Source organism: Procambarus clarkii, chromosome 2 (assembly GCF_040958095.1).
Source record: "Procambarus clarkii isolate CNS0578487 chromosome 2, FALCON_Pclarkii_2.0, whole genome shotgun sequence".
Classification (NCBI taxonomy): Eukaryota; Metazoa; Arthropoda; class Malacostraca; order Decapoda; family Cambaridae; genus Procambarus; species Procambarus clarkii.
This window is the reverse complement of record NC_091151.1, coordinates 42,824,667-42,845,135: the sequence shown is the minus strand read 5'-3', so window position 1 is coordinate 42,845,135 and position 20,469 is coordinate 42,824,667. Positions and strand designations below refer to the sequence as shown.

At 42.3% G+C, this 20,469-nt stretch overlaps 1 protein-coding gene across 1 annotated transcript in view; it reads left to right on the top strand.

Annotated features, from left to right (window-relative positions):
• Positions 1 to 12,191: 12,191 nt before the first annotated feature.
• LOC138366353 (spore coat protein SP65-like) overlaps positions 12,192 to 20,469 on the top strand; it is a 23,654-nt gene continuing 15,376 nt past the window's right edge. Inside the window, exons 1-2 of the mRNA XM_069327390.1 lie at positions 12,192 to 12,203; positions 13,559 to 13,580. Coding sequence (XP_069183491.1) covers positions 12,192 to 12,203; positions 13,559 to 13,580 — 34 coding nt within the window. The remainder of the gene's footprint in view (positions 12,204 to 13,558; positions 13,581 to 20,469) is intronic.

The window sequence follows — 20,469 nt, the reverse complement described above, 5'->3', positions numbered from 1 at the left end:
AAATGATTGACTAAATCGTTCGAACCTAACATAACACATAGAACACGCCACTGTGGTTTATAGTACATCATATTGTGCCCGTTTGGAATTTTGACATCAAAATGCGATATATTATTCAAGAGAACAAGTAGGTGTGTGAGCAGGGAGAGAGATGATGAGGGGTGTGTCTTTGTGTGTGAGTGTGTCCGTGTGTGTGTGTGTGTGTGTGTGTGTGTGTGTGTGTGTGTGTGTGTGAGTGTGTGTGTGTGTGTGTGTGTGTGTGTGTGTGTGTGTGTGTGTGTGTGTGTGTTGACAAGGAGGAAGATGACATAGAGAAGAGAGAGATAAGAAATAGTAGAGATAGAGAGAGTGAGATAGTATCAGGAAAAGTGAAACAGGGAGACAAAATAGGAGAGAAAAGGCAACAGACAACACTATCAAGTGATACGATGGAACAACAAGGGAATAAAAAAAAAATATTCAAGAGAGTAGAATATACGGAAAGAGAGAGAGAGAGAGAGAGAGAGAGAGAGAGAGAGAGAGAGAGAGAGAGAGAGAGAGAGAGAGAGAGAGAGAGAGAGAGAGAGAGAGAGAGATAGAGAGAGAGAGATAGAGAGAGAGAGATAGAGAGAGAGAGAGAGAGAGAGAGAGAGAGAGAGAGAGAGAGAGAGAGAGAGAGAGAGAGAGATAGAGAGAGAGATAGAGAGAGAGAGAGAGAGAGAGAGAGAGAGAGAGAGAGAGAGAGAGAGAGAGAGAGAGAGAGAGAGAGAGAGAGAGAGAGAGAAACAGAGAAAGAAAAAAATTAACTGGAAACGAAAAAAATACCGGAAAGAGGAAAGGGAGAAAAAAAAATATTAAGTCTGAAAAGGAAGGCAAGAAAGTGCAAGTCTAAGCCAACAGGAACGGCCAACTTGAAGTCACAAACGGGGTAAGAACGGAGGCCCCTGGAACCCGCTCAGCCTCCCACTATTGGCTATCGATCTCAATTACGGAGGTGGTCGAGACCAATAGGATAAGAGAAGGGTGCGCCGCCAGAGTTTTCTTGAAGGAAAACCTTGAAAGGAATATTTTCCTTCTCATATCAATGGCTAGTCCGCTGGATGGCTAATAAAACAGGAACTTTCATCACATAGAGAATTATATATATTATGAAAGCATAATTTTTATAATTATGCAAGACTGCAGGATGCCTACTAGGATTTTAATACACGGTTATTCTATATTTATAAGCCCAACCACTTGGATTGGACGGTAGAGCGACGGTTTTGCTTCGTGCAGATCAGCGTTCAATCCCCCGACCATCCACAAGTGGATGGCCACCATTCCTTTCCTACTCCCAATCCTACATACTTATCCTTTTCTAGTGCTATTTTTAATCCAATAGCACTTTGCTATTTTCAAGTGCTGATATCTTAACTCTCTTCTATTTATAAAATACTGTATACTTAAGTACGTAAGTAGGAATTATGCCATATGGCAAGTATGTAAAATAACTGCGATTAGTAGAAGTTTTAAGAACTATTTTCGCCAAATATTCTGAAAGATATTGCAGAGATAAATAAGAATAAAAATAATACTAATAAAATTAATAAAAATAATACTAATAATACTAATAATCCTAATAAAACAAGTAGTCTTATACTTGCATATAACCAATGTTGTAACCCTTTTTGTGTAATGAAATTTTAAAATAAAGTTAGATATATATACACACACACTAAAAGAATAGGGGTGGTAGGAGAAGAAAATATCAAAGTGTTCAGTAGGGATACACAAGGTCTTCTCTGAGTACTCATTATTTTCTTCTCCGAGGCTATAGGTCCCTACACTTGCATCAGAGGTGGTACCCCTTTTAGGTAATAATACTAATATATTTTGTATTTATTTAAATGGTCAATTACAGTAGTAATAAGTAGATTCAACTGGTTATATATTCCAGAGGGTCAATAACAACACTTAGCATGTCATACTTGACGAAGGTATGTTATGTAGTTATCAGGGGGAAAGCGCCAAGCCACCATACCTATATAGCACTGGGAAGGCGCCAGGGTAAGGAATGGGACGGTGCCCAACCACTTGGACGGTCGGGGATTGAACGCCGACCTGCATGAAGCGAGACCGTCGCTCTACCCTAAAGCCCAAGTGGTTGGGGCTACTTGACCAAGAAAATATTTTCTGAAGCCCCCTTTGATGTCGCTGTATATAGCCATTAAATCCTGGTCCCCAGGCTAACATATTCTTGGTATATTCTAGGACCTCTTGACACTATTCCAAAGCTTAGGCATGACAAACTATGTTACAAATAATGAATACACCGGTATATATGAATTTTTGGATACATGCCTATTAGGATATGCATGCTTATTAGTGGATACATGATTATTAGGGTATATATGAATATTAGGATATTTATGAGTATTTGGGTATGAGTATACATGAACATTGTGGTATTTATGGACACTAGAAAAAATTAAAATAAAGTCATTCGTACATACTATGGTATACATGAATAATGCAACTAATACATAACTATTATGGAATACGTTAATGTTTGGGTATGTATAAATTCTGAAAGATTCATGAATATTGTGGTGGATATGATACTAATGTATACTTTAGATTCGTTTCAAGAAGGTCACATACTCTCCATGCTTCAAGAAGGTCAAATACTCTCCATGCTTCAAGAAGGTCACATATTCTCCATGCTTCAAGAAGGTCAAATACTCTCCATGCTTCAAGAAGGTCACATACTCTCCATGCTTCAAGAAGGTCAAATACTCTCCATGCTTCAAGAAGGTCAAATACTCTCCATGTTTCAAGAAGGTCACATACTCTCCATGCTTCAAGAAGGTCACATACTCTCCGTGCTTCAAGAAGGTCAAATACTCTCCATGTTTCAAGAAGGTCACATACTCTCCATGCTTCAAGAAGGTCAAATACTCTCCATGTTTCAAGAAGGTCACATGTTATGTGTATATCTGTCTTTGTGTGTCTCTGTTTCTCTCTCTCTCTCTCTCTCTCTCTCTCTCTCTCTCTCTCTCTCTCTCTCTCTCTCTCTCTCTCTCTCTCTCTCTCTCTCTCTCTTAATCTTGGGGTAAATTCGTATAGTCTCCAACAGGAAACAAGATTTTCTGCCTTTCTGAGACATTTATCTCCCAAATCAGTGTTTCATATACCTGTGGAGGGTATCGAGTGTTTTTCACTAAGTTTGCCCTAGGCGTTTCTAGTTAAGTACTGGTTAGCCTAGATATTGCAGCTTAAGGTTCGCATGCCTACACAACCTTGCAAAAGTTTTTGCAGTTGATCTGTTCTGCAGATCAACTGGAAAACAGATGCCTGGAAGGTGCTCGTACCTGTCCTCTTAAAAAGAACGTCGCTTTTGGCCGTTTGCCCGTATGGCCGAATATGGACGTAATTTGAAAATTAAAAAAAAAAAAAAAAAATTGGGATTTTTTTTTTTTTTCAACAACAGTAAGGTAAGGGTACTCTGATTGGTTAGGTAGGCAGGAAATGCTCATAAAGTTTCAAAACGGCATGAAAAACGTCAATGGAAAGTTTCCTCTTCTAAGCTTGCCGAGTAAGCCTGACGATTCAAGTAGAAAACGGAACAGTACGTCACTTTTGTGAGTCAATTTCATTTCAAATTACGCCCAAATTTGGCCATAGTGCGTATACCAGCCAAAAGTGACGTTATTTTTAAGAGGACGGGTTGCGCAGGAACCTTCCATTACACAGGTGATTACGGGAGTAAACGACTTCAGACTCTTGTTAGCAGGCTGAAAGCTTTTCCTTCACATAACTCACGGTAAGCCTTACCAACCAGTTTTCCCCCAGGAACTCGACCTACTTACGTGTGTTCCAACAATATAAAATACTTTCTGGTTATATACCGGTGAATAACCTGGAATTTTCAACATTGTTTTGTCTGTGTGTGTACAGAGCGTCTGAGCGTCTGTGATACAGGAATTTGTTTCACCTCCTCACGTAGTTTTTACTTCTAAGAACTTGCTAGAAAAAACTTCTCTGAGTATTAGAGAAGTTTAAATTACTCAAAGTTAAGAGAACATAAGAACTTGCTACTTCAATTTTCAGGTTAGAAATTTGGACTTCAGCTATTTTTTTTTAGTTTGTTGCTATTCAGGGAGCCGGTCGGCCGAGCGGACAGCACGCTGGACTTGTGATCCTGTGGTCCTGGGTTCGATCCCAGGGGCCGGCGAGAAACAATGGGCAGAGTTTCTTTCACCCTATGCCCCTGTTACCTAGCAGTAAAATAGGTACCTGGGTGTTAGTCAGCTGTCACGGGCTGCTTCCTGGGGGTGGAGGCCTGGTCGAGGACCGGGCCGCGGGGACACTAAATAAGCCCCGAAATCATCTCAAGATAACCTCAATATATATTCATCTCGCTGTGGAAATTCCTAACAATGTGACAAGTAAAAACGATTTTATACACAAAATGTTTCAACAGGACCTAAAATGTAACTTCCAACAGTGTCCTCTGTACCAAACCGAAGAGGAGTAACCAACACTTTACTGCCAGATAGAAACAATAAACGAAGCCGATATAATTGTAATTAGCAGATTGATAATTGCCACTAATTACTGTTAATCATAATTATTGTCACTATAATCCTCTCAGCTGCTCGTTGATTATGACCCAGTCGCAAGTTCTGTTTTGATAAAACACTGTCAAGAAAATGGAAGATGCTCATTAATAAAACTAAAAGCTTTTAAATCATAGACGCACTCATGGTCGACGCATTCATGGTCGATGCACTCACGGACGACGCACTCACGGTCGACGCACTCACGGTCGACGCACTCAGTCAACGCACTCACGGTCGACGCACCCACGGTCGACGCACTCACGGTCGACGCACTCACGGTCGACGCACTCACAGTCAACGCACTCACGGTCGACGCACCCACGGTCGACGCACTCACGGACGACACACTCATGGTCGACCTCGCTCGACTGAGAATGAGATGCATGGGAACACAACGTAATGTAATGTAATTAAATATCGCAATAATTGATATTTAAGAAACCAAAACATCTCCAAAATTAAATTTCTACCTACGTGATATGGACCTGGGGCCAGATTCACGAAAGCACTTACGCAAGCACTTACGAACGTGTACATCTTTCCTCAATCTTTGACGGCTTTGGTTACATTTATTAAACAGTTTACAAGCATGAAAACTTGCCATTCAACTGTTGTTATTGTTATAAACAGCCTCCTGGTGCTTCGGAGCTCATGAACTGTTTAATAATTGGAAACACAGTCGCCAAAGATTGAGAAAAGATGTACAGGTTCGTAAGTGCTTGCGTAAGTGCTTTCGTGAATCTGGCCCCTGGTCTGAGGACGAGTTGGCGTCCCATTGGTCGATATCCTCCGCACTTACCAACCACTTGGGCTCGACGGTAGAGCGAGGGTCTCGATTCATGCAGGTCGGTGTTCAATCCCCGACCGTCCAAGTGGTTGGGCACCATTCCTTACCCCCATCCCATCCCAAATCCTTATCCTGACCCCTTCCCCGTGCTATATAGTCGTAATGGCTTGGCGCTTTCTCCCGATAGCTCTCTCTCTTTCTATCCTCCGCACTCTTAACTTACCATCGACCTTGTTTGATACCACAGCTGTTAGCAAGGTCAGTCTGGAGCTTTAAATGAATTAAATGAATAAATCCACCAGGGCCGTGATGAGGGTTCGAATCTAATCACGGGCCCTTGTGGATTTGTTCATTTGATGCATCACGCTATTGGGATTTTTTGTGTGTGTATTTAAGTGAATTTTTTTTATCATTCAATCCTGGTAAAGAAGCCAAGTGTCAATAAAGAAACTCATTATCTTTTCCATCGATTATTTAGTGTACAAGTTTCCATGTTTCAGTCTTATGATTATTAAATGAATAATTACGTGGTTATCGGGGTTTATCACGTAAAATTAAAGTTAATTTGTGTACAATTCTCTTTTATTTATCGCGATCTTCTTTAATATTTGATGTATATATAAAGTTTGTATGAGACTTGTTGAGGGGGACAGCAGTTGGAACTTAAGTGAGAGGAACAGCTTTTGAACTTTAGTTAAGGGAGATAGAAGTTAAAACCTAGTTGTTGGAGACTAAAACTTAAAAAAATAAAGTAAATAAGACAATAAAAGACACTTGCGAGATGAGAAAAGTTTTTAAAAGTTTACCAATTGCACAATTTTTATACGTAATATATTTATGCTAACATAAAGCTTGCCTGACAGGCATGGCACATTTTCTATAACGCAAAACAGATTATTTTTTTTACCATGACTTCAGGTGACATCACGCTGGGAGAGAACGTCAGGAGAACTTCTGTGTTCACTCCACCTTCTCTCACCAGTCAGGTGGGAACCACCAACACCTGTCAGCTGGGAACCATCAACACCTGTCAGCTGGGAACCACCAACACCAGTCAGCTGGGAACCATCAACACCAGTCAGCTGGGAACCACCAACACCTGTCAGCTGGGAACCACCAACACCTGTCAGCTGGGAACCACCAACACCTGTCAGCTGGGAACCATCAACACCTGTCAGCTGGGAACCACCAACACCTGTCAGCTGGGAACCACCAACACCTGTCAGCTGGGAACCACCAACACCAGTCAGCTGGGAACCACCAACACCAGTCAGCTGGGAACCACCAACACCTGTCAGCTGGGAACCACCAACACCTGTCAGCTGGGAACCACCAACACCTGTCAGCTGGGAACCATCAACACCTGTCAGCTGGGAACCACCAACACCAGTCAGCTGGGAACCATCAACACCTGTCAGCTGGGAACCACCAACACCTGTCAGCTGGGAACCACCAACACCTGTCAGCTGGGAACCACTAACACCTGTCAGCTGGGAACCATCCACTTCGCCACAGGAGGTATGGTCATGTATCAGGATAGCAATAATGTAATTTACTTGCATCACAGATCATCATAGCCGAACACACGTGTCTGAAGAATTAACAATGCAATGGCATCGAACGTGTCCCCTGGACCCCTCCCCCCCCCCCATCACATATAAAATTTACACGCACGAGATCGATCCCATTCCATTGCCTCAGTATTTCCTCACAAAAGATAAGTTATTGCGTTTTCAAAGTGAATTAAAAATACGATTTCGAAAGCCTAAAACATCTGATGTTTAAAGATCAATTCTTCTCAGGCGGAACAGAAAGTTTTATGTCGGGGAAGATCTAATATTTTCTAGGGATGCGGGTAAGGAGTTCAGTGGACACGGGGTGTGGTATGAGATGGATCTTTTGGGATATTGAGGCGCTCAATATCCCTATTGAGCTCTAGGTCTAGTCTTCTAGTATATAATGTCGCTTAACTGTGGTGGATAGTTTCCTGGCTTCGCTACGTTTAATTTGTAACTCTTGGGCATTTAATGATTAATGTCAATTAAATTTAACGGGACTATGGTTATGTGTTGCATCTTTTAAGCAACCCGTTTTCGAATACAACGATCCAAGCTCGTTAATCCAGCCGCCAAACCCCCTGTTCATGTATGAAAAGCGGTTTACACACGATTCACAACTGATGACGTCCCAACACTTCCGGAACAAGTGCTTCCCTCACGTCCTCTGTTCGAACCACAACGCTGTAAATGCTTGAACCACGTACTACAAATAAAAATAATCGCCAACGAAATCTAAACACTTAACCTAACCTATGCCTAACAATACATACAAATTTTATGTATAATATTAATTTATATACGAGAACAAGCTAATTGTTATTACACAGTATGTTAAAATTGATGAATGCATCTGGGAAGAACGGCCGCAGCTTTAACCAGCTTAGTGTGAGGACGGGGTTGCTTTTAAGATAGTTGGGTTTCGCCTTGTCTTAGCTACCGCTCTAGGTAGTTGTTGTTGTTATAGATTCATCTACTCGGACCAAAAATTCCAAGTAGCACGGGTTATGGTGAGCCCGTAGACCCCCCCCCCCACCACCAGATATTGCTGTTAGAGTCGGTATGTCGTTGACCTAAATATTTGCTCCGTTCTTTTCCTTGCATCATTGTTTTATGTCTCCTCTTTGGTTTGAACCCTATCTGCTCGCGTTTACTGCTCACGTATCCTCTCGCTCGGCTCCCGCTCATGTATCATGTATCATTCCAGGGGTTATGTGTCTTGGAAGCTTATCCCCGCCCCGTCCTGCCCCGTCCTGCCCTGCCCCGCCCCTCCCCGCCCCGCCCCGTCCTGCCCTGCCCTGCCCTGCCCTGCCCTGCCCCGCCCCGCCCCGCCCTGCCCTGCCCTGCCCTGCCCTGCCCTGCCCCGCCCCACCCCGCCCCGCCCCGCCCTGCCCGGCCCGTCACTGCCCCACCCCGCCCTGCCCTGCCCTGCCCCGCCCCGCCCTGCCCTGCCCTGTCCTGCCCCGCCCTGCCCTGCCCTGCCCTGCCCTGCCCTGCCCTGCCCCGCCCCGCCCCGCCCTGCCTCGCCCTGCCCTGCCCTGCCCTGCCCTGCCCCGCCCTGCCCTGCCCTGCCCTGCCTTGCCCCACCCTGCCCTGCACTGCCCCGCCCCGCCCTGCCCTGCCCTGCCCCGCCCTGCCCTGCCCTGCCCTGCCCCGCACTGCCCCGCCCCGCCCTGCCCCGCCCTGCCCTGCCCCGCCCTGCCTTGCCCCACCCTGCCCTGCACTGCCCCGCCCCGCACTGCCCCGCCCTGCCCTGCCCTGCCCCGCCCTGTCCTGCCCTGCCCTGCCCCCCCCCCCTGCCCTGCGAATCTCTCTATCGCAGCCAGCACGTACTCCCAACCATTTAGCCTGGCAGTCAACTCAAAACAAAATAACTAGTTGGTCATAAAAGGAAGCGAAATGGCACATGCCACACGCAGTCCCGCCAGTTAAAGAAAGAGGGCAGACAGTGGCACCGGTACTCTGAATGGCAGTGCGACAGTCTGTTACTGGCACCAGTACAGTACTTTCCCTGGCACCAGCACAGTACTTTCCCTGGCACCAGCACAGTACTGTCCCTGGTTATTGCGAACCTTCCCATGTCATTACTGTTAGTCGGAGAACAGTAAATCGTATGTCACTGATTCCTGACACTAGAGTTCGTCTGCATCATCACCATAAACTGTCGTTATCTCGAAAGAAAGTGTCCCCAACCTCAGCGAAGAAAGTGCCTCGAGTTACTTTAGGATATTTTGCGGATCTGTTATGTCCAACGTGTTAACAGTCATTGGATATAGTTAATTATCGTCCGAAATAAGCTGGGGCACGATGAGGTGTTATTATGGCAGCGATGCCCTTGATCACTGCATCTCTCAGTGCCACCCATGAAGCGTGGGCCATCAGTGCCAATCATGACGGGTTGCCATCAGTGCCATCCACAAATGGTGGCCACTGGTGCCAACAACGAAGAGTGGTTGGCACTCAGAGTGTGTCATCTATCAATAAAGTTCCTAAAAAATCTCGTCTCTGAAGAAAGTGTCACTTTTAATACCTATAGTGACTGAGAGTACCTATTCCTTGACTGAGGAAGTACCTCAGACAATATTGTATATTGAGGAAGTACCTGAATTAGTACGTTGATCATAGTAGCCTCTTACCCCGCCCTCCCCCTCCCCTTCCCATCAACTCCCTCCCCCCAAAAAAACAGTGGCCCATCGTAAACTTATATTACCCATCAACGTCTGTAATCTGACGTTCTAACTCCGCCATCTTGCTTTACGAGAGGCTGATACATTGCGCGTTTCGTCCTAGCTGTAATCAATGTCTCCTGCCGTCGTTAGTGGCGGGCTTTATAACGGCAGACTCTACACTCTAAGTGGATCTTTTAGTGGCTTAGGACCCGTAAAACTCTCCCCTTCCCCCACCCTCCACCCCGTCGCATCTGGACACAAGCGGCCACAAGCGAAATAAAACCTCACGATTCGATGCTACACTCAAGGAGTGGGGGTATGGGGAGGGGGGTATGGGGAGGGGGGTATGGGGAGGGGGGTATGGGGAGGGGGGTATGGGGGGGGAGGGGGAGGTTGTTGTGGTGGTGGTGGTGGTGGTTTTAGGAGGTTGTTTAGGTGCGTTTACGTGTGCGCCAAGATGTCTTAAACTGGAGACGAGAATACGCGGGGAATTTCTCAATCATTTTACGTTTATGATTAGTTTTATTAGAAAGTTCGTTCGCTCGTTTGTCTTTCTCTCTCTCTCTCTCTCTCTCTCTTTTTCTCTCTCTTTTTCTCTCTCTTTTTCTCTCTCTCGCTCTCTCTTTCTCTCTTTCTCTACTTTGTCTAAAAGTATAACTGTTTGAACTGTTTGCTGAAACTACTTTCGTTCGATAACTCAATTCTCTTCATTAAGTATATTGTTCTAATTTCATATTGCCACTTACGTAATATCCAATCAATTTAATACTAATGGGTAAACTCTACATAGACGTGAAAATCATAAGAAAAAAAATCCACATTCATTGAGGGAAAAAGTATTTCAAAACCATTTCTATAATATATTATAAGTTACCTGACAGTGATATCACCACAAAAGGGGGATAAAAGTGTGGTGTCAAATCCAGTGAACTAATAAAGCGATGACGAAGTTAAATACAAGCGACATTTTATTGTTTTACCTTAATTGCATCACATATTATTTCCCCTAAAAGGGTCTTATATTGTAATAAACACTCCCTCCTGAAGAGAATACCCAGTATATATTTTAATACCATATTTTCCTAAAAGAAAAAAATGCAATTAAAAGTTAATGCATTGACGTTCGATATATTCTCTTTAATAATACCTCTAAGGTTAGAGCGTCTATATATAGCCATGTATCCGTGTGTGTATACCTATCACATGTGTGTGTGTGTGTGTGTGTGTGTGTGTGTGCGTGTGTGTGTGTGTGTGCGTGTGCGTGTGCGAGTGCGTGTGCGTGTGTGTGTGTGTGTGTGTATGTGTGAGTGTGCGTGTGTGCGTGTGCGTATGCGTGTGCGTGTGTATGTGTGCGTGTGCGTGTGCGTGTGCGTGTGCGTGTGTGTGTGCGTGTGCGTATGCGTATGCGTGTGCGTGTGTGTGTGTATGTGTGTGTGTATGAACAAAGAGAACAGGAATATACGCACAAGTATATATATTATGAACGCATGTTGACAATGCGTGAAAATAATTATAGAATAAAAAACTTAATTTAAAACATGAACACTTGAGAAAAAGCAGCTCGCTGACTTGCCTCAGTCTGAGTCTCTGAGATAAACGGAGGCTGATAACGGGATGCTGATGACGTGATGAGATAACAAGATGCTGATGTAATTAGAGATAAGTCGCGGCGCTCTCCTATTAACTATTTTCCCTTAATTGATTCATCACATGTCTTGTTTCCTCTGAGGATAGATAAGTGACGTCAACATTTCCATTTCCTGTTAATATGCAGTTTCTAATTAATCTAAAAATAGTGACAAAAACATTCCATTAGTTACTATAGTTGTAAATATAAGTCCCTGGTTATTTATACTGAAATTTCAGGTCACTGCAATTAACTGGATATCTTGAAATCAAAAGGAATATTCAGGATACACTTTGAATATTTCATCTAGCGTTCATAACTTATATTATGCATACCGTATATGCTTGTACTGAGCAAGGAAATAACACGCTTAATTAAATTTAGAACAGATGATATTGTGTTGTTATATTACTTATTAATTACATTTACGATGATGTAAAAAATATATGAACAGGTTTTTTCATCAGAAAATTAAAGTGGTATAATGCATGTATCATGTTAGAATTCATTGTTAATTAACACAGTTCTTTGGTGCTGCAAATACGAGGTTATTTGCACTGTGTAAATAATGTATTTATCTAAAGTCTGGATTAGTGTTTTAATCTCGTCTCGTAGCCAGAAGAAACACAAACTTAGAGACATTGAGTTGAGTCACCCACAAAAGGTCCAACTCTTGCTGGATGAGCAGGTTGTTGGTCGAGTTGAAGGTCCAACTCTTGCTGGATGAGCAGGTTGTTGGTCGAGTTGAAGGTCCAACTCTTGCTGGATGAGCAGGTTGTTGGTCGAGTTGGATGTCCAACTCTTGCTGGATGAGCAGGTTGTTGGTCGAGTTGAAGGTCCAACTCAAAGCCCCACAACCCCAAGGAATGGAAAGTACTTTCCAAGTATCTCCTCTCACAAGAAACCGCAAAAAGGAGAGTAAATTTAATCATCAGAGCTTGTATATCATCAACAGTCATATATCTAACGATGGTTCTAAAAGTAGGAAGAGTTAATTGGTTACCTCATGTAAAGTTAACCTTCTCTTGTCGCAGTGACTTCCTTGGATGTCCTCAGAGTTACTCTGTTTTTTGGAGGTTTTATTTCAAATCCTTATCCTGACTCCTTCCCAGTGCTATATAGTCGAATTTGCTTTGCGCTTTCCCCCTGATAGTTCCCTTCCCTTCTATTGCACGCGTATTTTTTTTTTTTATCTTTTTTGGTGCTATAATCTTTACGAAAGTACATAGCGATCTGATAACTTTAGATCCTGTAAACAGAGAAGGGGTGGAAAGAGGAAAGGATAAGGATACTTGAAATATTGAGCAAGGATTAGGATTTAAGGTAGAGATAAGGAGAGGGGTTAAGGGTCTTAGACACAAGATGTGTCTCTAGAAAACGGGTGATGGTCTACTTGTAAGATAGTACCGAATATATTTCCTCAAAATATAATTAATTTTAGATTTAGCAGGGAAATATGCCACTTAAATTAAAGGATGTTATCGTCAAATTTATATATATATATATATATATATATATATATATATATATATATATATATATATATATATATATATATATATATATATATATGCAATTGACGATCACAATATATATATATATATATATATATATATATGTTTATTCTCTTCTCTTAATGTGTTATTCTGTGTGTCTTACAGAGTTGGGGAGGTAGAGTGTGCTCAACATTTAATATTTCTCATATAAACCAAACTCATAAATATAAAATGTTGTCACTTTCATTTCAAGTTTGTAAATTTTGTTTCCTAGCTATGTTAATGTGTCTTCCTCTTTGCATTTCTCTGCCTAGTTCTTATGCAATATTCCTCGTTTTGCATTCTTGTTTGCGCAGGAGTGGATTGATTCTTGCCATTGTATGGAGATTTCTTTCACCTTGACGCGGAAGGGACGTGAGTTTGACGATCACAATCCTTGTGATCTGTGTTCATGGAAACCGGAATGTCACTGTGGGATGAAGTGTTATTATTTAATAAGGAAAGGGTTGAATAGGGTTCTCTTAATTTGATTACTTGGCAGATTTTTTTGGGTGCTCTTCCCCAACTGGCTAGGAGGAATTCAATGTGGTGAATGGAGATAAATCTTTCTAGTGTTTATTAGTCTACAGGTACATTTTAGGATGTTTCAGGGAGTTGGATAACGGGAGAGAGAGGGAGAGCAAATGTGAAGGAACTTCAGAAGGTTTCATCAAACTCATATTACCTTATGGATAATAAAAAAGGATGTCCACAACTAGACAAGGTCCCGCTTCTAAATTTATAAGAGAAACGAAGGATATATTTTTGTATTTATGACAATATGATAAAACTGTGGCACAGGTTGGAGGAGAGGAGGAGAAGGGTAAGGGTTAGGGAAAGCGAGGGAGAGTAAGAGATAACGTGAGTGGGAGAGGAAAGAGAGTGAATGGCAGAAGTGAAGAAAAGATTGAAATGAGGGAGAGAGAGAGAGAGACCGAATGAGATATAAAGAGGGAAATGAAGAATTAGCGGAAAAGCACGATAAAACATGCATGACAACAAAAATTATAAATGTATGGGCATCTTTACCAACCCTACCCCCCCCCCCCCCACCCCAACTCCACTCTTTTTTTTTTTGGGGGGGGGGGGGGAGATAAAGAGGAAGGAGAGACATACGTGAAGGGAAGTATAGAAGTGGGAAATACAGTGAGAGGTATGAAAGCAGGAGGGCTGTCCGCCTTGCTGACGCGATGTGTGGGTGTTGGCAGCTAAGCTAAGCTGGCTCTCTCTTGTCAGGGAGCTGTGAGTGTGTGAGAGGTTCTTTACATGTGTTTCACCATATATGGATGTCTACAGATGAACACTGTGTAGTATTCATATATACACACAAGCCATCAGCCACCCTGATGGCTTGGTGCTGCAGTCTGATGTTTAGTGGCTGTATGTTCAGGAGCTCATGGAGCTCCTGGATTGTCTGATCATATGGTGGACGGTGTTTTGCAAAATAAGGCGCTCTCCTTAGCGCCTTATTTTACACTGCTTGCAGTTTCTGCATGTTAGTTTTCTTGATGGTGTGTAGTGGTACTGGGGGATACTCTAGATGCGACCGAATAAGAGCCTTAAATAAATGGATCTGAATGTTAGTACTGAGGCTTCGGAATCTCCTCAATTCTCCTAAGGCTGCTTTGGCTTTGTTTAGTCGGTCCCTTACATGAGTTTGTATCCCTGTTCTATTTATCATAAGTACCAGTATTCTTCCTACCTCCGCATATTGGATCATATGGTTGTCAAGGATGATGGGGTCCGGGTTTCTTTTCGCAATGTGTATTATCTGAAACTTTTGTTTGTTGGTGCTAATTTTCCATTGCTTCTCAAAGTTGTTTATGAGTTCAATTGCTGCCTTGGTCTTGTCGGCTAGTAGCGGCTTTGATGGTCCCGGTTGGCAAATTATTTGGGTGACATCGTCAGCGTATGTAATGTATTCTCCATGTTGGGGTTGGGGCAGGTCAGCTGTATATATGTTGAATAGAGTGGGGGAGAGGCAGCTTCCTTCTGGTACTCCACTTTTCAGTTCTATTACGTCACCCAAGTAGCTGCCGATATTAAGCCTAGCAGTTCTGTTGTCTATAAAGCTGCAGAGAGTAGCAGTAAATCTTTCAGAAAGTCCTAGTTCAGATATCTTATATTTTAGGCCTGTGTGCCACACTTTGTCGAAGGCCTTCGAAACGTCTCTAAGCACTATATTACGCTGATCTTTTTCTCGATACTGCGTTGGCTATATGCTCGTAGATCAGGGCTATAGCAGTATGGGACCCTCTGCGGTTTCTAAACCCATGCTGCCTGGTGTTATACTTCTCTTCCTCTTCCATGCACTTCACAAGTCTCTGATTGATAATTTTTTTCGAATATTTTACCTGGTACTTCGAGGAGGGAAATTGGTCTGTAATTTTCAGTTTGGGTTGGGGGTTTCCCTGGCTTGGGGATTAATCTTATTGTGGCATTCTTGAAGTATGTGGGGAATAGTCCAGATGCAAGAGCTGCATTTATTATACATGTGTATTGATGGAGTGCAATCACTAGTAGGTTGGATAATACCATCTTATTTATCTTGCTGTTGCCCGGCGCCTTGTTCTGGAAACCCATAATTGTTTTATGGACCTCTGCAATGGTTATGTGTTTCATAAGGTGGCAGTCATCGCGTATGTTGTTAAAGTCTATTGTTTGCGTCGGGAGTAGTGCTGCAGCTCTGTAATCGACTTGAGTTGTAATTTCCCTTTCATTAATTGGGCAAAAGCTTAAATTTCTTCCGGGTTTGTCCTGAATATTTTTTCCCAGAACTTTCTGAATTCCTGTTCTTGTTCTCTCTCCTCATAGAGTTTATTTCCTGAGACGTCTATGATGTAAGGTGTTTCCTCAGAAGACTTTCCCATCAGGGTCTTTACTTTTTTCCAGAACTTTCCTGGGTTTCTGCAGTCGACTTGGATTTTGCTTATTAGGTCATCCCATTGTTTGGTGTACTCTGTTTTGCATAGATCTTGCAGCTCATCTTGAAGTTCCCTTTGTAGTCTTTTGCGCTCATCCGTCCACCCGTGTTGTGTTATGAGTTGTAGAAGGTTGTTATATCTGGTTTGCAGTGTCCTGAGCGCCACCGTGGCTGGGGAGTGTACCATCACGCTATACGATATTCATGTAGACAAAGTTGAAATATTGGTTGTGCTCTCCGAAGACTTTTACTTTTTTTAGGAATTTCCCAGAGTCTGCCAGTGCAGACTACTGACCACATGCCCTTGTATGACTAACCATCTTGTGTGATGGGGATTTTAGCACCACGTAGCTAGTTTTTGACACGCAGTACTCCCATTCATATAGTCTAAGGCAGCTGCACAAATGTAGATCTACCTAAATGTGTTTAAAACAAAATGATATACAGAGAGTAATCTACAATAATGTGATGTGGCAATGATAAAATATTGAGAAAACATTTTCTCAAACAAAACAATGAGAATTTTTTTTCTCATTGACGCATCACGTTAGTGAGACTATTCTCTGTGTATTGAAAGAGGAACGTCAGAGGTAGAACATTCCTGTATGACAGAGCTAGAGTGCATGGAGGGGGGAGGGGGGGTTGTGTGAAAATCCAGGTCCGGCTTGAGTGGAAGCCTCAGAAAACCCTCGTGAGCTCAGCAGAACTCCAGGTTGCAATTCTTTTAACCATGTCGTGGCCTGGTTGATTAGGGCGTGTGCGTGGGATCACCCACCGCATATATTCGAACCCTCATCACGGCCCCTACCGATTTTCACAATTAGATATACTAAAATGTGTTACTAAATAAAAAAAAATGGTTATATAATTTTTCTGCGAGAGATAAGGAAGGGGAGAGGGAGCATGTTAGAAGAGAGCGTAGGAAAGAAAGGAGGGAAGAGGGTGGAGAGATGATGATGTTACGGAGAAAGATAGATGGGATGTGTGAGTGGGAGATTAGAAGAAAGGGGAAGTGAGGGCGAGAAAGTAAGAGGGTAAGAAGCCCCTCTCTATAAACATACACTCTCAAACTAATCTCTCAAGGGGATTCCCCCCCCCCCCACAAAAAAAAACAGTAAAATTGAATCATACACTATGGCGGTGAAATAAATTTAGTGTAATTTAACCAAAAACTCACAAGATTCTTGAAGCGAAGGTTTCTAGATAAGTGATACACTGCTTGCTCTAACTTTTCAATACTTATTCGTCAACACTATAAACTGTTTCCAGAAATCTTTCGAGTTCACCAGAACATAAATTTAATAATATTACCAAACACATCACGTTACGCAGAATATTTTAAATAATAAATAATATTTAAATAAACATTTTTTAGCTGCTTGCTTTTCTTCCCTCTGTTTAACATAAAATATAAACGTCCAGACATTAAACAATTAAAATCTATCTATTAAAAACGTGGATGGGGAGGGATAGAGGTTACCGGTGGGGGGAAAAAGGGAGGGGTTAGGAGCGCGATAGAGTAGGGGAAGGGGTAGTGATAGTGCGGAGGAAGGGGTTGAAAGAGGGAAGGGTAGAGGTGGGGGGGGGGGAGGTATATTATGAGAATGATGGCATATTCTGGGCGAGACGGACGGTCTAATGACAGTCATTTCTCTGTGTAGACAGGAAGCAATTTTATTTCCTGGAGTTCTCGTGAAAACCTTTAGAGAAATGTAAATGCAGACGAATATATGTTATTATTCGTGTGAGCGACTCGGAGAAGAGCAAGAAAAATGCTTTAATAAAAAGGAGAGAGAGAGAGAGAGAGAGAGAGAGAGAGAGAGAGAGAGAGAGAGAGAGAGAGAGAGAGAGAGAGAGAGAGAGAGAGAGAGAGAGAGAGAGAGAGAGAGAGAGAGAGAGAAAGAGAGAGAAAGAGAGAGAAAGAGAGAGAGAGAGAAAGTAATGAAGAGCGACTTAAGAACTTGAAACTTTATTTAAATATGCCTAAATTAATATTTTTTAGTTCAATGCTCACATTAAACTCATTCGTGTCAAAGACTCTTGGAAAATAGAAAATTATACTTAAATAACGCACGAAATATTCATCACACGTGATGATAATTTCAGCAGGTTTTCGACTATTAAGAAAAATGCATAAAAAAATTTAGAAAATTGCTGCAAGGAATAAGCAACGAAATAAAAGAAGTTATATTCTACTTAATATTTTGAAGAAAGTGTTGAAAGACACTTTAGAGAGGATTAGAACTTAGTTAAAACTTAAAGTGCAATCTGTACAGTTCCTGGGGAGGGGGAGGAATTATCAAGGGAAAGCTCTAAGCCATTACGACTATATAGCACTTGGAAAGGATCAGGATAAGGATTTATTTCTGGGGGTTTATGACATTGCTAGAACGTTAAGAAATATCATAACAGCTTGCCATAACAAGCTGGTCCATGGGAAGCTTATTAATGGCCAGCTGAGCATGGACCATCAAGCTTTTGGTGGAGCTGGTGTCTTGCTGGCACCATAGCCAGGAAGGTCTTCGACCAGCCCGTTCTCTTCCATTGCCACAACGTACACAATACAACGTGCTAACTTAGCCACGAATGTACAAACCCAAGCAACCTACCAAACCTATCCTAAAGATGCATTGAAACGTGGATATATATATATATGAGGAGCTAAGAAGCAACATAACACACTCAACCCCCCCCCCTCTCTCCCCTGTCCCAAAATATCACCCCCCCCCCCTCCAGGAACCGTCATCTACTTGGAAAATATATATACTGTCACCACTATAAATTTTTCTTTGCTTATCTTTACTTCCGAAGATGCTCAAGACACCTTCATCAAAACCCGGCTTTCAGTGACACGCCCACAATCAAACCCAATAAAATTCTGAAATTAACTTTTGGAGAATGAACAAATCCACAAGGGCAGTGGACAAATGCCTTAATCATTTAAGGCATTTGGGCCACAAGGGCAGTGGACGCTGCCTTAATCGACAAATGTCGATTAAAGCAGCGTCTGGGATGCTCTCGGACGTAGGTTCGAATCCTCGTCATTGCCCTTGTGGATTTGTTCATTTGATGCATCACGCTATTGTGATTTCTGTGTGTTTTGAAGAATGACTTTTCACCCTCCTTCTAAAGTAAACAAAAAAGCGTAAGAAATATAGAGAAAACTTATCCCAAGAGCATCGATCTTACTCTTTCGATCAATACTAATAAGACATATGTATTTAAATCCTTTTTATTTGTATTTATACTAAACTTACAGACACTTTATGAAGACAAGCGAGTACACACACATCGGACGTCATTTGTCAAACTAGAACGCGAAATAATTTAATGGCTGGATCAAAATTGTAGCTATAATTAGCAATAGGATTTGTGAGGAATTACCAGGATTGACGAGTGCAGCATAAAACAGGGATGGTGTACTGATCTAAGGCATTGCCTTCAAATGAAATAGATTCATAGAACAATAGTCTAAACCGAAAAAAATATCATCCCATTCGATTATTAAAGTAAATATACGACTGAAGAAAATTACAGACTAAAACTAAAGTTTAGTGCTTTCTCCTGATTATTACTAAGCCATTACGACCGTAGAACATTTGGAAGGGATTTATGGATAACGATTTGGGATTGCACGGCGGAAGAAAGAAATTGAAAGGACGCTCGGGAATTGAACGCTGACCTGCAGGAAGCGCGACGGTCGCTCTACCGTCTAGTTCAAGTGGTTGGTGGCCCCCTCAAGTGACCTATCCCAGGATAGAGCCCAACAGCAGATGCCTACCTCCCTGGTACTTATTTACCACTAGTTGAACAGCGGCATTAGGTGAAAGAAAGTCTGCTCAAGCACTTCTGTCCAGCTCGAGAGTCGAACCCGGGATCCCGGATTGTGAATTGAGAATGAAGTTAACTTTGACAACCTGATGATGACAACATAATTTTCTATATCTATATTCTCCTCCCCATTTCTCTCTCTATATATTACTTCACCTTTCGCTATCATTCTTTACCACTCAATCCCTCTTATCTATCTTTCATTCACCCCCACTTATTCTTTTCTCATTGATTTCTCCTTCGTCACTTCCTCCCTTTCTCTCCACCTCTTTCTCACTATCTCCTTCCGCTATTCCCTCTCATTCTCTCACAAAATGTCCCTTTATTAATCTAATACTGCAGTTCGACATCAGCCTTACCCATTGTTAAGGCCCTTTAAGGCCTCAATAACTGTCATTGTCGACGTCATGGTGATTTGACATGGTGATTGGATTTCACTTTAGGTCTGTGTTCTTCTTGATGTCGTTGACTTTAGGTCTGTGTTCTTCTTGATGTCGTTGACTTTAGGTCTGTGTTCTTCTTGATATCACTGACTTTAGGTTCGTGTTCTTGTTATCACTGACTTTAGGTTCGTGTTCTTGTTATCACTGACTTTAGGTCAGTGTTCTTCTTGATATCACTGACTTTAGGTCTGTGTTCTTGATATCACTGACTTTAGGTCTGTGTTCCTCTTGATATCACTGATTTTAGGTCTGTGTTCTTGATATCACAGACTATAAGTCTGTGTTATATTGTTGCTGTTGGTATAACCTGTCGTCGACTACCTCAGGGAGAAGGAGGAGCCTCACGACATGATTGATGACCCTCATGGCGTCGCATCTCCAGCCTTGTTTAAGGTGTTTAACTAATTAGTCTTGTTTAATATGACAGGAGTCATCAGAATTATGGAAGCGCTTCAAGGAAGAGGATTTAGCAGGCCGTGTAAGTAGATATTCAGCAACAAAGAGCAAAGGTTGTT